This window comes from Lynx rufus, unplaced genomic scaffold, assembly GCF_022079265.1.
Source record: "Lynx rufus isolate CCGP_SWC_20201006 ecotype Redwood Valley unplaced genomic scaffold, mLynRuf1.p SCAF_36, whole genome shotgun sequence".
Lineage (NCBI taxonomy): Eukaryota > Metazoa > Chordata > Mammalia > Carnivora > Felidae > Lynx > Lynx rufus.
The window spans coordinates 934,718-948,543 of record NW_025814852.1 but is presented as its reverse complement, the minus strand read 5'-3'; the positions used below and the strand labels follow the sequence as shown (position 1 = coordinate 948,543).

The following is a 13,826-nucleotide window of genomic DNA, read 5'->3' as shown; positions in this document are numbered from 1 at the left end:
ATTGATGGCCAGAATATGGGATAGCGCCGTCGTCCCTGTAGACGCCGCTGCGCTGCGGCCCCCCCACCTGTGACTCCCCAGCCAGTGCCCTGCTCTCGTCACCGTGGCTTGTCCGAGGGTGCCGTCAGCGCGGCACGTAGAACCGCGTACGACAGCGTAGAACCTTCTGAGGCTGGTGCCGCTCAGCAGAATGAATGCCTCGGAGCTTCAGATGTCGTGTGGATCAGAGGTCTGTCTTGTCTGTTTGCTGAGGAGCGTTCCGGTGCTCAGACGACCCGTCTGTCTGAGCATACACGTGTTGAGGGGAGTGCGAGTGGTTTCCAGATTTCTGTGGTCCTGCGTAGAGCTGCGCACGTTCGCACACAGGCTGCCGGGGAGCCCGCTTCCGTTTTCCCGGAGGGCCGGCCTGGCTGTTCGTAAAAGATACTTTGGAAGTTCCCGATCGTATGTCCCCAGTGTTTAGACACGGTTGATTTTCGGGTGTTGTCTTTATGTCCCATGAGCTCGATGAACACACTTACTGGTCCAGGAGGTTGCTCAAGTGTGTGTTTTTGTAGCTTTGGGGGGATTTTTCACATAAACGGTCGTGGCATCTGTGAACAAGGACAGTTGTGTTGTCCTCTAGTCGGTATGTCCTTCACGCCTCTTGCCCACCGTGGCCCACCTGCAGAGTCCCCCGCTGGGAGACGGAGCCTGGGTACCAGAAGGGGCTGCCTGGGCCTCGTTCCCGCTCTCGGGAAGGTTCCCTCTTTCACCACCAGGTACGATGTGACCTGCGGCCTGGAGCGATGCCTCCGTCAGGCTGCCGCAGCTCCCGTCCGCTATTCCTGCTTCGCAGAGAACTTTGTCATGACTTGGGTGCTTTGTGAAATGCTCTATGGCAGGTGTTCCGCCCAAGTGTTTTCCTCTGTTTTGCTGCCGTAGGAGCCGACGTTGACTGGTCTCTGAGTGTGGAAGCAGCCTTGCATTTCGGGATTAAATCCCACTGGGTTGTGGCATACTCTTCATTTTATGTTTCTGGATTTGGTTTCATAATCTCTTGATTTTGCAAGTCCACTCGCCAAGGATGTTGAGCTATAATTGTCTTGCTTGTAGTCTGTGGTTTCCATGTCGGGGCGACGGTGGTCTTAGGGAGAAGGCGTCTGGAAGCATTGACGTTGAGGTTTGTTTCGTGACTCGGGCTGTGGTCTGTCTTGGTGGGTCGTCCGTGTCCACCAAGAATGTGTGTCCTGCTCTTGCTGAGTGGAAGGTTCTCCGCAGCTCAGGTAAATCGAGTTAGTTGGTGGTTCTTACAGGCCCACTTCCATCTCCCCCAAAAAGACACGTTGAATCCCCAGTAACAGAATGTGATCTTAACTGGAAACAGGGTCTTTATAGTGATAAACAGCTTAAAAGCAGGCATAGGGTGGGCCCAGTGCAGTGTGATTGGGTAGCCGTATAAAAAGGGGAGGCCCAGGGGCACCTGGGTGGCTCAGTCGGGCAGGCACCTGGCTTCGGCTCAGATCGTGATCTCACGGTGTGTGGGTCCCGGCCCCACGTTGGGCTCTCTGCTGTCAGTGCGGAACCTGCTTGGGATTCTCTCTCCCCCTCTCTGCCCTCCCCCACCCTCTCTCTGTCTCTCACACGTTAAAAAAAAGTTCTTTAATAAAAAAAGGAGTGGGGAGATTTGGACACAGACACACACAGAGGGACGGTGGTGGGAAGGGACCCAGGGGGAGGCCAAGTGAGGACGGAAGGTCGGACCGCAGAGTCAACAGACGAGGACACCCGAGGACGGCCGGCCCCCCGGCAGCTGGAAGAGGTGAGGGGGGTCTCCCTGCAGTGAGCACGCGGACTCATGGCCTCCAGAACCAACAGGCTGTCCCCCCCCCCCCCCCCCGGCGCGGGGTTCCCGGTCACAGCAGCCCCGCAGGTGCGTACGGTGGCCGTTCGGTTCGGCCCCGAGGCAGGACGCCGGCTCCCGCTGCCGGCGGCCTCTGCTCTCTGTCCCGCCGCGTCGCTCCGGCTGTGCTGAGGCTCTTTTGCGAGCCACGCACACGTTGGGGGAATGTCTTTCATCCATGGGCGGCGTCCGGCTTCCCCGGGAGGCCCCCTCTCCGTGGAGGCCAGTGCAGCCGGTCGGGTTTCCTTCGCGGAGGGTTTTTATGGCTTGTCTCCCCCGTCCTCTTGCGTCCCACCCCCTGACAGCGTGTTTGATGTGCTTGGTGAGCGGCGGGTGGGGCCGGGGGCTCGTGTGTGTGGGTTTCCCCGGTGCTGAGCGAGGTGGGGGGGGGGTCCTTTACGTCGGTCCTCCGTCTGTCCCTCCGTTTCCTCTCTCCTGCCTGGAAGGACAGGATTTGAACATTTTTTAGTGCTGTTTTAGTGGTGGTTCTAAGGAGCACACCACTCTTTTTTTTTCCATGTTTATTTTTGAGAGAGGGAGCGAGCGAGCTCAGGGGAGGAGCAGAGAGAATCCCAAGCAGGCTCCGTGCCGTGCTGTCGGCGCACGGCCCGATGTGGGGCTCTGTCCCACAAACCGTGAGACCGTGACCTGAGCCGAGACACAAGAGTCAGACGCTCAACCAGCTGAGCCCCCCAGGCGCCCCGCGACACGCTCAACTCCTAACGGTTTACTCACGGACTCGATAGTTTGCACTGTGACTGGGGTGTAGGCACCTTACCCCCAGAGGTCCTTTATCATCCCCCACGGGGCACCTGTCTAGACTAAAAACCCCCATCAGGCAACACTACCGCCTTCCTTTCAGCTGTCAGACGTGTCTTGAAGAACCCAGGAGGACAGGGGTCAGTCTGTGTCTGTGCCCTCATTGCTGGCGGCCCAGCCTCGTTCTGATGGCACTTACCTCTTGTCGGAGAAGCTTCCGTCGCTGGCTGTGGAGTCTCTCCATCTTCTTTCATTTGAGAACCTTTTTTCGCCTGTGTTCGTGAAGGATGTTTCACCGGACACGGCACTCTGGGCTGCCAGCCTTTCCGTCTTTAACTGTGTCGCGGCTCCTCGAGGCCTCCGGGGCTGCCGGTGAGGGGCCTGTAGGGCAAGCACGGTCCTTCCCCACCGGTCAGGGTTAGTCTGTCCTCGGTTTTCAGAAGCTCGGTGAGATGTGCCTGGTGGGGACGTCTTTGGCTTTATCCTGTTTTGGGCTCACTGAGCTTCTCAAATCTGTGGGTGTGGGCCTTCTGCCACATGGGACAAGTTTGCAGCCCTTACTTCTTCGGACCCCCGTGCTCTTTTCCTTTTGGGCCCCCAGCGGTACGAGTGCAAGACCTTTAGTTCTGTCCCCCAGGTCCCTGGGGCCTGAATCTCCTCCTGACGGATTTTCTTTCTTTGTTCAGGTTGCCTAACTTCTGTTGACCTGTCGTCAGTCAAGTTCGCAGACTCTTCTGTCGTCTCCATTCTGCTAGTCTGTCTAGTGAGTTTTAACGGTTTGGTGATTTTGACTTTCAGGCCTAACATTTCCAGACGACTCCTCTTGTGTCTTGTTTCTTTGCTGAGACTGTGAATATCTTTACATTTATCGCAAAATGTCTGTGATTGCTTCTTCGAGTGTTTTTCTGACCTTTACTTTAGAGAATTTCAACACCTATGTTTTTTCACCCTTGGCGTCCGCTGAAGGTCTTTTCCTCTGAGTTGGCATCTCGATGGCTCCTCGCAGACCAAGTAATTGTGGGTTACATCATGGACATTTCGAACGTCGCTTGAGCGGGTCTGGGTGTCGTCTGGATCCTGGGCGGCTGGGGCGTCTGCTCCACGGGCACTGGCTCTCGTCAGGTTTGGGCCCTCACCCACAGCGGTCTGTGGCCCGGCCGGTGTCGGCCCAGCTTCCAGGCCCCGGCTCTCTGGACCTGCCCTTCGGCCGGGATTGGGCGGGCCCGCAAGCTCTTGTGTGTGGGTGTGCGGCTGGGTGGTCAGCCTTAGCGGTCACGGCCACCTCCGCCTCCACTCGGCGGCCGTGACCTCCCTCTCGCCTGGGTGCCAGCACCGCCCACTGCTCCAGCCAGAGGCTCGGGGCTCTTGCTACCCCGCTCTGTCGCGCCCCTCCTGGGTCAGTCCACGCCGGGGTCCCCCCAGCGGCAGCCAGAAAGGGCACAGCAACGGGGGTTCTCTCAGAGCCACGGCTGTGCTCCGCGCTCAACACTGGGGGCTCCCGCAGCTGCCAGGCTTGGTGCCACTGCTTGGTGCCACCGGGGGTCACCCGGGGCGTGAAGAGAAGAGAAGAGGCCCGGGCATTTCCGCTCCGTGAGCACCAGGGGCTGAGGCCACTAGGAGTCCGGGCCGGCACGGACACTGAGCGCGTGTTCTGCTCTCACTTCCCCTTGCCCGCTGCTGCTGTCGCCGTGCCACAGGAGGGCCGGGGTCTGCGTGCCTGTACCCTCTCACTGGGACCCACGACCTCCCCCACAGAGCTGTAGGGTCTCAGGATCCTCGCCGGCCCGCATCCTGTGTGTCCGCTGCTGCCTCCGGCCGGACTTCGGCACGCGTGTCCCGAGGACGTGCGCGAGGACGCTCTCAGGCCACCTTCTGTCTCCCTGCGCGCCCGCCCCACGACCCTGCTGCCTGCCCAGCCTTCTGCACCCGCCCGCGGACTGAGCCTCATTTCAGGCTCACGCCCACTTTTCTCCGTCCGGCTCCTTTACGGTCCGTGTGCTTTTCTTACCCCGTGTTTTTGTTCTACAGATTTTACTGTTTCCGTGAGGAGTTTAACTTGGATGTATTTTAAGTCCTCTTCAGAAAACCGCCCGCGTTTATGGCTTATCGGGAGCACCCGTCCACTTGTGGGGCTCACTGGAGACTCTTCGTGGCAGAAGCCTCGTGGCTCTGACTGCTCGGTCTCGGGCACGCGCGCGTGGGCAGTTCCGGGTTCTGTTCTTCTGCCCTTGCCTCCGGTCTCCCTCCCTGTACTGTGTCCGGTGGTTCTGAGATGGGTCCCTGTTGTTTCCACGGGCTGGAGCGCCCACTTTGGCTGTGCGGCCCGCGCCGGTGGACGCTGGGCCCTCCGCCTCCCCAGCCGAGCCCCTCACGGGCGCTGCCCGGCTCTCTCCCTGTGGCCGGTGTGGCTCCAGCCCCGGCAGCCTCTGGCCGGCACCACCTCTGGCCCGGAGGGACATCAGTTCCCAAGGGCCTGTCCGCATCTGCCGGCTTTGTCTTCTCAACGGTGGCAGAGGTGGCCGTGCACCGAGCGGCCGACAGCTCAACACGAGCTCCAGGTGCAGCCAGGCGCAGAAATCAGGCCCCTGCCGCATCGGCGCCCCCACCCGTCTGCCACCCGTCACCCAGGACATCCGCTGGTGAACCCCCAGGTCGGGCCAGCTCTGCCCCATGTCCCCATCCCGCGTGCCGTGCCCGCAGAACTCGCCCCCATCCCTGCCCTGCCTGGGCTTCCCCAGCGCTTCCCCAGCGTACTGGTCGGGCGCCCCCTGTACGTCTCCCTGCTGGGGGCACGCACACGTGGTGGGCGCGCTCTGGCGTTTTCTGCACGCCGGTGACCTCGTCTGCTCAGAGGTTGTGGGGCACGGCCGCCAAGGAGGCAGCCTTGAGCCACACTGCCGCCACCAAAGCCTCGAGTGTCCTGCTGGCCGTCAGGCAGGCACGAGAGTCACGTAGACACCACCGGGCCCCTCCCTGCACACAGAGGTCGGACGGCGGTGTGCTGTTGCCAGCTGTTTATTTGGGCCCCAAACGGGTGATCGGTGACATGCAGTTTGCCTGGGCCCACGGCGGACTGACCCGTGCTGTCGGCCCCGCTGCCGCACAGACCGACTCCCTGAGGAAACACCGCTCCGGGCGCATGGGGCGAGCCACGGGTCATGTGTGGTGCTGACGGCCCCAGGACCCAGGCCCTGGGGAAAAAGAGTGGGTGAAGGGTGGGGCCCCCAGCGTCCGGTGCATCCCACGCCAGCCAGGAGGCTGCCCCGGTGCTGGAGGTCATGGCCGTGGGAGGTGGCGTGGGGCGTGAGCGTGGCGGGCGGGGGTCAGGCTGCCCGGTCCGCAGCCCCGCCGAACCCCCTCCCTGAGGCAGTTCTGTTCCCGGCTTCTCTGCCCACCACACGGTCTGGGCGGCGTCCGGACCCTCGGGAAGGGGCTGTAGGCCTCTGGCGTCTTCGGCGGGTCCCGGCGGCCCAAGGACACCCGGGACGCTCCGGTCGGCCAGCGCCCCCCTCAGCGCCTCTGGCTGGCAAACCAGGAGAAAAACGGGTGGGGACGAGGACGCGGGGCCTGGTGGATGCGCACGGTGCGCGGCGAACGCCAGGCTTTGATGGTGGCGTCGTCGCTGGCCGTCAGCAGCAGCTCCTGCTCCTGGGGGCTGAAGACCACAGAGTTGACCACGTCCTGGTGCCGCAGCTTCGCCAGGCAGATGTTGTAGTGCCGGTCCCAGATGTAGCCGTGCCGGTCTTCGGCCCCGCTGCGGGAGAGCCTGGCGTGAGCCCCCTGCCCGCCACACCCGGCCCGGCCCCGGCCCCGGCCCGCGCCACTACCTGGCCACGAAGTCCCTGCTGACATCCAGGAAGATGAAGAAGCACTGGTCGTTGGGTGTGTAGGCGCGGTGGGCCCGCAGAGCCCGCTTCACCTCCCGCATGGTCTTGAGGTCAAACACCAGCAGGTCGATCTCCTCTGCGATGGGCGGTGGCTGCATGGGGTCGGCCACCACAGAACCGCTCGGCCAGGCTCGGCTGTTCACGTACAGATACCTGGGCAAGGGGCACCCTGCTTGGTACCAGGGGCCTGCAGAGCACCCCTCGCCCCAGGACACTCTCGGGGGCCCACCTGTTGTCCGGGGACAAGCCCATGCCGATGATGTGTCCGTGCACGTCGATGACGTGGTCCAGGGCATCAAAGAAGGCATCTGAGCCCCGCCCCTCACCCAGCACAGGCCCGGCTGTGGTCATCTGGTGTGGCAGGATCTGCTTAATGCCTGCGGGGGCGCCGGGTGAGGGGAGCAGCGTCACCTCGGCACCGGGAGCACATCTGAATCAGAGGCCCCCACGGAACACACCGTCCGGGAGGCTGAAGCGCGGCTGGGCCCCCCAGTCTCGCTCCCTGCGTGGCCACGGGACCCTGGCCTCCCCCCTCCCCCCCAGTCTGCAGGGAAGCCTCGCCGTCCCTCCCCCCGCCCCGGCTCCAGCGGCTGGGGAGGGCCTGCCCCCACTACCGATCTGGTGCGGCGAGTAGGTGAGGCAGCCCGTGGTGAAGACGAGGAGCTTGCGGGCAGCGGCTGTGCTGTGCTCGGGGGGCTTGGTGCGGCCCTGGGCCAGCAGCTCGGCCACCTGTGTCTCCAGCGCGTGCTCTGACAGCTGGGGCTGCGCCCGCCCGTCCAGGAGCCCGTCCAGGAAGCGCCGCAAGCCCTCCTTGGTGCGGGCCGGAGCCGGCCCCGGGCCCACCGCCTCGTCCTCACTGTCGCCGCCCAGGTCGAAGACGCGGCCGGGGGTGGCACCGTCATCCAGCAGGAGGTCCGGGCTGTCGAAGCGGCTGCAGTCGGCCACCATCACTGTGCGGATGGTGCTGGCGTTAAGGTTCTGGATCTTGAAGAGCCGCTTTACCACGTTGACGTTCTCGGACTCCACGTCCTGGGGGTGGGAGACAGCAGGTGGGCAGCAGGCCGAGGAGGCGACAGCCGCAGGGGGCACACGCGCCCGCACCTGGAACGCGTTGTTGAGCCAGAGCACTGAGCAGGAGGTAATGTCTCCGATGCGGTGCAGGTTCCCCGAGATCAGGCTGGTCTCCGTGAGCCAGCAGCCAAACACGTCGTATGGCTTGTTGCGCACTCGGGACAGCAGGGCGAAGTTGTCTGGGAGGGGCGGAAGCGGGGACGGGGCTGTGAGGCGCGGGGCCTCGTGGGGGCGGGGCCTCGTGGGGGCGGGGCGGGGTTGGCCGAGACAGCCCGCCCACCGCAGGCCGGCTCTCACCTAGGCTGATGACTGCGATCTCACCAGACGAGGAGTTGTGGGGCCCCAGGAACACCCCGGACGCCAGCAGCAGCGAGTCGTCCTGGTTGAACTGGGAGAACTGGGTGTAGCTCCAGTTATAGGGCCGCATGTCCGCGCTGTGCAGCAGCGAGACGGTCAGGTCGTTGTTCCAGATCTGCGTGGGGGCTCAGTCATCTAGGGGCCTCTTGTGCCCACCCTGCCCGTGACACGGGGGCCCATGCTGCAGGCCCCTCTCCCAGCTGAGCTCGTGCCCAGAAACCACCACTGGGATGTGTTGCCCCTTGCCCCAGGCTGCCAGCAGACCCGAGGTGTGTGGGTCCACAGGGTCGGGCTCCTCACTCTCCATTAGCAGTGAGGGCCCCCCACCCGGCCTCGGTCCTATGAGCCCCAGGTCCTGGCGGAGATGCTGCTCCCTGGCGGGCTGGGCTCACCTTCACCGTGCAGTCCTTGGAGCAGGAAGCAAACTGGTAGCCCGAGTGCGAGAAGCTGAGGTGCAGGACCTGGTCCGTGTGCTCCTTGAGCGTCTGCACTTCCACGCAGGGCACCGTGTCGTAGAGCCGCCGAAACTCTTCATACCAGGATGTGGCCGCTGGGGGCGGGGGGGGAGGGGGCAGTCACTGCTGGGGCCCTGAGCCTCCTTTCCCACAGAGGCCAGCCACCCAGACAGCATGGGGGCCAGCCCTGCTCCTGGAGGACGCTAGTCACCTCAGCTGCAGGGCTGTCCCCCCCCCCCACCGCCCCCCACCAGGCCCTGTGCTCAGGCATGGACTGGCTGTCCCCCGTCCGCGTGCGGGCCACACGGTGCCTTGGTGACCGCTGTGCAGATCTGGGCGGTGGGGGGCCAGCGTGGTGGCTTCAGATGGTCCACATGGCAGCATGTGGTCCAGATGGCAGCATGTGAATGGCCCTGTCTCCCGCCCAGCCAGCCTGGTGGACCATGGGGCCACGTGCAGGCCCTGACCTGGGTGCCGGGGCACGTCGCGGGCCACCTGGTAGTAGCGGTAGAACTGCTCCCTCCACAGGAACTCATCCCGGGACACGGCATGCCACTGGCGGCACACCAGCCCAGCAGCAAGCACGTCGGCCGGACCCAAGCTCAGGAAGATCTGGTAGACGAGGCTGTCAGGGAGCAGGGGCGCACCCCCCTCGTCCATTGTGACATTCTGCCCGGGCAGCCCTGAAACCCACACGCGGTCCCCTTAGTTGCCAGTCGCACTGTGGGAAGGGACCCGGGCTGGGGCGACTGCCCTGCTGGGAATCCCACGGCACTGACAGTGTGCCAGGGGGCCAGCTGACACTGCCCACCTGGCTAAGGATCCGACAGCTTCCCCAAGCCCCCTGGCCCCACACTCGTGACGGGCCCCCCGCAAGTCCTAGTGATCCTCTGGAACAGGCGGCTTCTGGGAGGGCAGCACACCCCTCCCAGCACCTCCTGGCCTGGTCCAGCCTGAAGTGGGAGTATGGGGCGGCCCCTCTGGGCCCCAGATCTGATCTCAACCCCAGAAGGGTCCTGGTCTGGGGCACTGGCCTTCTGGGTGGGGCCTTCTGACGACCTCCCGCTCATGGGCCCAGAGAGACATGTGGACGCCTAGGCCGGTGACTGTTCAGAGGCCAAGAAACGAAGAACCGGTGACCCGCACGCACTCCAGTCACTCTGACCTTGTAGACCCAAGGCTTCAGAGCTGTCAGCTTGGGACAGAGATCCTTCCGAGAAGCAGCTGGGGCCGGTGGGACGAGGACCAGACAGCCCGCCCCAGACGCCGCCAGGGGCACCAGCCGGCCCTTGGCCTGTGCCTTGTGGTCTAAGGGAGCCCTGCCAGGCGGTCAGCGGGCCAGCGCGGCCACTGCCCGGAGAGCTGTGGGCGGGGCGGGGGCTGCCAACGTCCCCTCCCACCCTCCTTCCGAGGGGCTGCCGGGGGCGGGGCCTCGGCTCGGCCCCCGGTCCCGGCGCGGCAGCTTCTGCGACACATTCATCGGCAGAGGGCGCGGCCGAGGCCGAGGGGCCGGAGACTGGGGGATGGGGGGGCGGGGGAGGGCGAGGAGCCGGAGACCGGACGCGGCCGGTTTGCGACTCTCCTCGGGGCCGGAGAGACGGGGTTCGGGGGCCGGGGCCGGATGACGACGCTCCCCGGGGCCGGGCGCACTCACCGCGGCCGCCTCTGCCCGGCTGTGCAGCCCCCGGCCCGGCGCCCGGCCTCGGCCGGCGGACCCGCTTCCGCCCCGCCGCTCCTGCCGCCGCGTCTCTATGATGGAGCCCGCCAGGCTGACGCCTCGAGCCCTGAGGCATCGATAGCCGCCGAACGCCGAGCACCCGGCAGCCTGCATCGGCAGTTGCTGCGCCTGCGCGCACCGAGCTCGCTCGAAACAGCGCCCCAGGCGGCCGGGAGGGGCGGCGGCCTTGCACGGCAGCCAGTGGGCGGGGCCGAGACCTACGCTCGCTGTAGAACGCGGGTTCGAGACCTGGCGCTGCCGCTGGCAGCGGCTGGGGCCCTGGGTTAGGGGGTCATGGACGAAGAACCAGAGGCCAACTAGGACTCTGTAAGCAGGATATGGAGCCAGGGCCCTCCCAGGAAGTGCAGAGTCGAGGAGGCTAGGGGTGGACTCTTGCTGGGGGCGAGGGGGAGGGCAGGGTGCTTGGTACGGCTGGAGGTGGGCCGACGCGGACTTCCTGTGCCAGGCTTCCGGGCGACACTGGTCAGTGGACTCTGACCCAGGGCTTGGCCGTCCTGCCCTGGGCCTCCCCCACTCTGGTCACTGCCACTGCCATGCTGACCCCCAGGACTGCTCTCCTCTTGACTCTGCTCCTGGCTGGGGGCTCCCTGAGCAGGAGGGCTCGGAGACCCCCTCGACCCGCGTCTCCCATCAGCACTATCCAGCCGGAGGCCAACTTTGATGTTCAGCAGGTAGAGGGACAGGTGGGTGGGCGGGAACTCATCTCGCTTTTCAGGGGTCATCGCCTTGTGTTCTCACGTGACCTGCCCCTAGTTTGCAGGGACGTGGCTCCTTGTGGCGGTGGCCTCCTCGTGCCGCTTCCTGCAGGAGCAGGGCCACCGGGCTGAGGCCACCGCACTGCGTGTGGCTCCCCAGGGTGCAGCCATGGCCGTCAGCACCTTCCGGAAGCTGTGAGTCCCCGGGACAGACCCCTGACCCTGATCCCAGCTTTTCTCTGGCCTGGACCAGAGTCCTGTGAGGCGCTGCCCGGGTTGGGGTCCTTAATCCTGCCCTGCTAACTGCCCCCCTTCCCCCCCCCCCCCCCCAGGGATGGGATGTGCTGGCAGGTACGGCAGCTCTACAGAGACACAGGAGTCGCGGGGCATTTCCTGCTCCAAGGTGAGGGGAGGGCATGGGAGGGGGCGCAGGGCTGGGCGTCAGAAGCTGCCTCAGCTGACTCAGCATTGCCCAGCCCGAGGTGCCCGTGGGCCGGTAGACGTGGTCGTCGGGGAGACAGACTACCGAGGCTTCGCCATCCTGTACCTGGAGCGGGCGCGGCAGCTGTCGGTGAAGCTGTACGGTGCGTCCACGCGGGAGCCCGAGCTTTGCGCACGCTCGGGGCCATCCGTGTGGGGCGGCCCAGATGGACACACGGACCCTCCCTGCCTCCCTGTATTCTGATTCTCTCCAGCTGAGCAGGGGTCGAGGGAGGAGCCCCCGCACATAGGCCCGCGTGTGCGGACAGAGGGGACCGGGAGGAGGGGTGGGTGGGTGCGCCCCGCCCCAAGCACACAGACCCTAGGCCCGGCGTGCCCTGCCTGCTCCCTCACCACGTGCCCAGGAGCCCCGTGTGCCCCACAGCCCGCTCACTCCCCCCGAGTGACGCGGCCCTGAGTGCATTCGAGCAGCGGATCCAGAGGGTCAACCTGACCGAGGACCAGATCTTGTTCTTTCCCAAGTATGGTAAGCCTCCCTCCGGGCCCCCAGTGGCCTGCCTCGCCCTCCCGCCCTGTGCCCTGCCCCAGCCACTCCTGACCCCTGCCTGGGCCCTCAGGTTTCTGCGAGGCCGCAGACCAGTTCCACGTCCTGGATGGTGAGTGGGCAGTGCTGGTGGGTGGTGAGGGGAGGGCACCCGCACCCGCCCCTCCCTCTCTGGCTGAGTCTCGTCTCTGTGCCCCAGAAGTGAGGAGGTGAGTCCAGGGGGCAGCCCTGAACTCGAAGGGAGTGAAGACCCTGAAGGTGACGGCCCCCGCTGCCCCGTTCACTGAGCCCCGGCACCCCGCGGGGCAGGGCCACCCAGGGGGGACTGGAGCTGCGCACCGCCCACGGGAGCGCAGGGGCGCTGCTTTCATTAAACGCTGTCTGTCCTGGCCCCTGATTCCTTCCTTTCCTTCCTTTCCATGTCGGACCTGGACCCGGGCCTCCCTCTGCCCGTCATCTCGTGGGCAAGTGGCACTGCTCCCCGGGGTGGGCTGGAGAGGAGAGCGCCGTGCCCTGCTGTCCCTGTGCCCTGGTCTCCTCTGCTTCGTTGGGCCCCCTGCATCGCCGTCCCAGCTCCCCTTCCCTGGTCCCTGTGTCTAAGCGCTCGTGCCCTGCTGGTCTTACTGGGCTGCCCTGGGTGGGCCCAGGTCCTGAGCCTGCCCCCCGCTCAGATGTTGGGGAGCCTTTTCTAGAGGGCTGAGGAGCTCTGTCCACAGGTTCTCCTACTCGTGCTGACCCGGAGCTCCCTCCTGGGACAGGACAGCCACCGCAGAGGCGCAGGCAGACCCCCTCCGGGTTCCTGGATGTGGTGCCTGGGTCTGGGATGAGCTGGTATCCGTCTTAGTCGGGAGGCGGGGCTGTCCCCGTGGCTGCCCGCTGAGGGCTGGCAAGCGTAGATGGGGCACAGCACGGACCACCTGGGGCCGAGTCCTGGCATCGGGCAGCTAGGCGCCCGGGGTTGGGGGGGGGGGGGCGGAGATCACGAGGGTGGCCGGGCAGGGAGAATGAGGAGTGGGAAACGGAGAAAGCAGGCCAGCCTGATTCGTGTGCTAGGATTGGGGTGAGCCCGGGAGCTTGGCGTACAAGGGAGGGAGCCCACACCCAGGGTCTGAGCACGGTCACCAGGAACCAGGAGGATGGGTGGGCTTTGCTCTGTAGGGAAGATCTTTCCGGAATGTGGGAACTCCAAGGCCAGTGGGAGATTTAGGCAGGGGGAGGGAGGGGCTGAAAATGGGGTAACGATGTGTCCCCCACACAATGGCTGCCTGCAGGGGCCCTTCCGAGCGATGCCAGACTGTCAGGGGGGACGTCGAGCCCTGAGGAGGGTCTGCCTCCTCGCTGCCCCCCAGGGTAGACTGCGCATCCTTTCCACACACCAGGGCGTCTCTCACTGCGGGTTCTCAGAAGTGAGGACATCCCTGAAAGAGAAGAATCGGGACTGGGAAAACTGACCCTCGAGGTCAGTTCAGGAAGCCACAGGGCACTCGAAAGAAAAGGAAGTGTTGAGTCACCCCACATGCAGCTCTCCCCCCAGGCCAGGACCCCGGGGGTGGGGGCGTAGGTCCCACGGGGCTGGGGGACAGGTGCCCTGCGGCTAAGGGAGGGAGCTGTGGATACCACCCGGTGCCAGGGGCCTAGCGGGCTGGGCCTAGACTCTGCTCTGCCCCTGCTGGTGAGAACAGTGTCCGGATTATTACAGCCGCATTCAGCACCCCCTCCCCCCATGTTGCTAAACCGTCTTCTCCTTTTGCTGGAGGACACTGGCCAATTTCAGCAGCTCAAATGACTTGGGGGAGGGTGCTGTGGCCTCACACATGCCTACCCTGTGCCTGAGGGGTCTGTGGGCGTCCTGCTCCGGGATGGTGTCTCTGGGCTCTGAGGACACCTCCTCCGTGGGAGGCCGGCTTTCTCCTTCTACTCCCCTCGGTGGGCGGCCTCCCTAAGCTTCACTGGGCGAGATCCAGGCCCCCGTGTCTGTGAGTCAGCACCCTGGGGTG

At 65.1% G+C, this 13,826-nt stretch overlaps 2 protein-coding genes across 5 annotated transcripts; one reads left to right on the top strand and one right to left on the bottom strand.

The window, feature by feature from the left end:
- Positions 1-5,640: 5,640 nt before the first annotated feature.
- Positions 5,641-10,151, bottom strand: FBXW5 (F-box and WD repeat domain containing 5). 4 transcript variants are annotated; one of them, XM_047093739.1, is made up of 9 exons: positions 10,066-10,150; positions 8,879-9,094; positions 8,349-8,506; positions 7,897-8,071; positions 7,630-7,778; positions 7,143-7,557; positions 6,758-6,905; positions 6,469-6,681; positions 5,641-6,395 (listed from the first exon to the last, which is right to left on the bottom strand). In XM_047093739.1, exons 2-9 carry the CDS (start codon positions 9,069-9,071, stop codon positions 6,152-6,154), a joined length of 1,695 nt encoding a protein of 564 aa, XP_046949695.1. In that variant the 5' UTR covers positions 9,072-9,094; positions 10,066-10,150; the 3' UTR covers positions 5,641-6,151. The 4 variants fall into 4 exon arrangements, with proteins under 4 accessions (XP_046949695.1, XP_046949694.1, XP_046949697.1 ...); XM_047093738.1 differs by having other exon boundaries at positions 7,143-7,778; positions 10,066-10,151; XM_047093741.1 differs by lacking the exon at positions 10,066-10,150 and adding an exon at positions 9,577-9,939 and having other exon boundaries at positions 7,143-7,778.
- A 69-nt stretch (positions 10,152-10,220) lies between these two features.
- On the top strand, positions 10,221-12,289 carry C8G (complement C8 gamma chain). The gene is made up of 7 exons (XM_047093745.1): positions 10,221-10,820; positions 10,903-11,039; positions 11,177-11,247; positions 11,321-11,428; positions 11,710-11,811; positions 11,903-11,941; positions 12,029-12,289. The coding sequence occupies exons 1-7, from the start codon at positions 10,683-10,685 to the stop codon at positions 12,040-12,042; spliced, it is 609 nt and encodes a 202-aa protein (XP_046949701.1). The 5' UTR covers positions 10,221-10,682; the 3' UTR covers positions 12,043-12,289.
- The last annotated feature ends 1,537 nt before the right edge of the window (positions 12,290-13,826 follow it).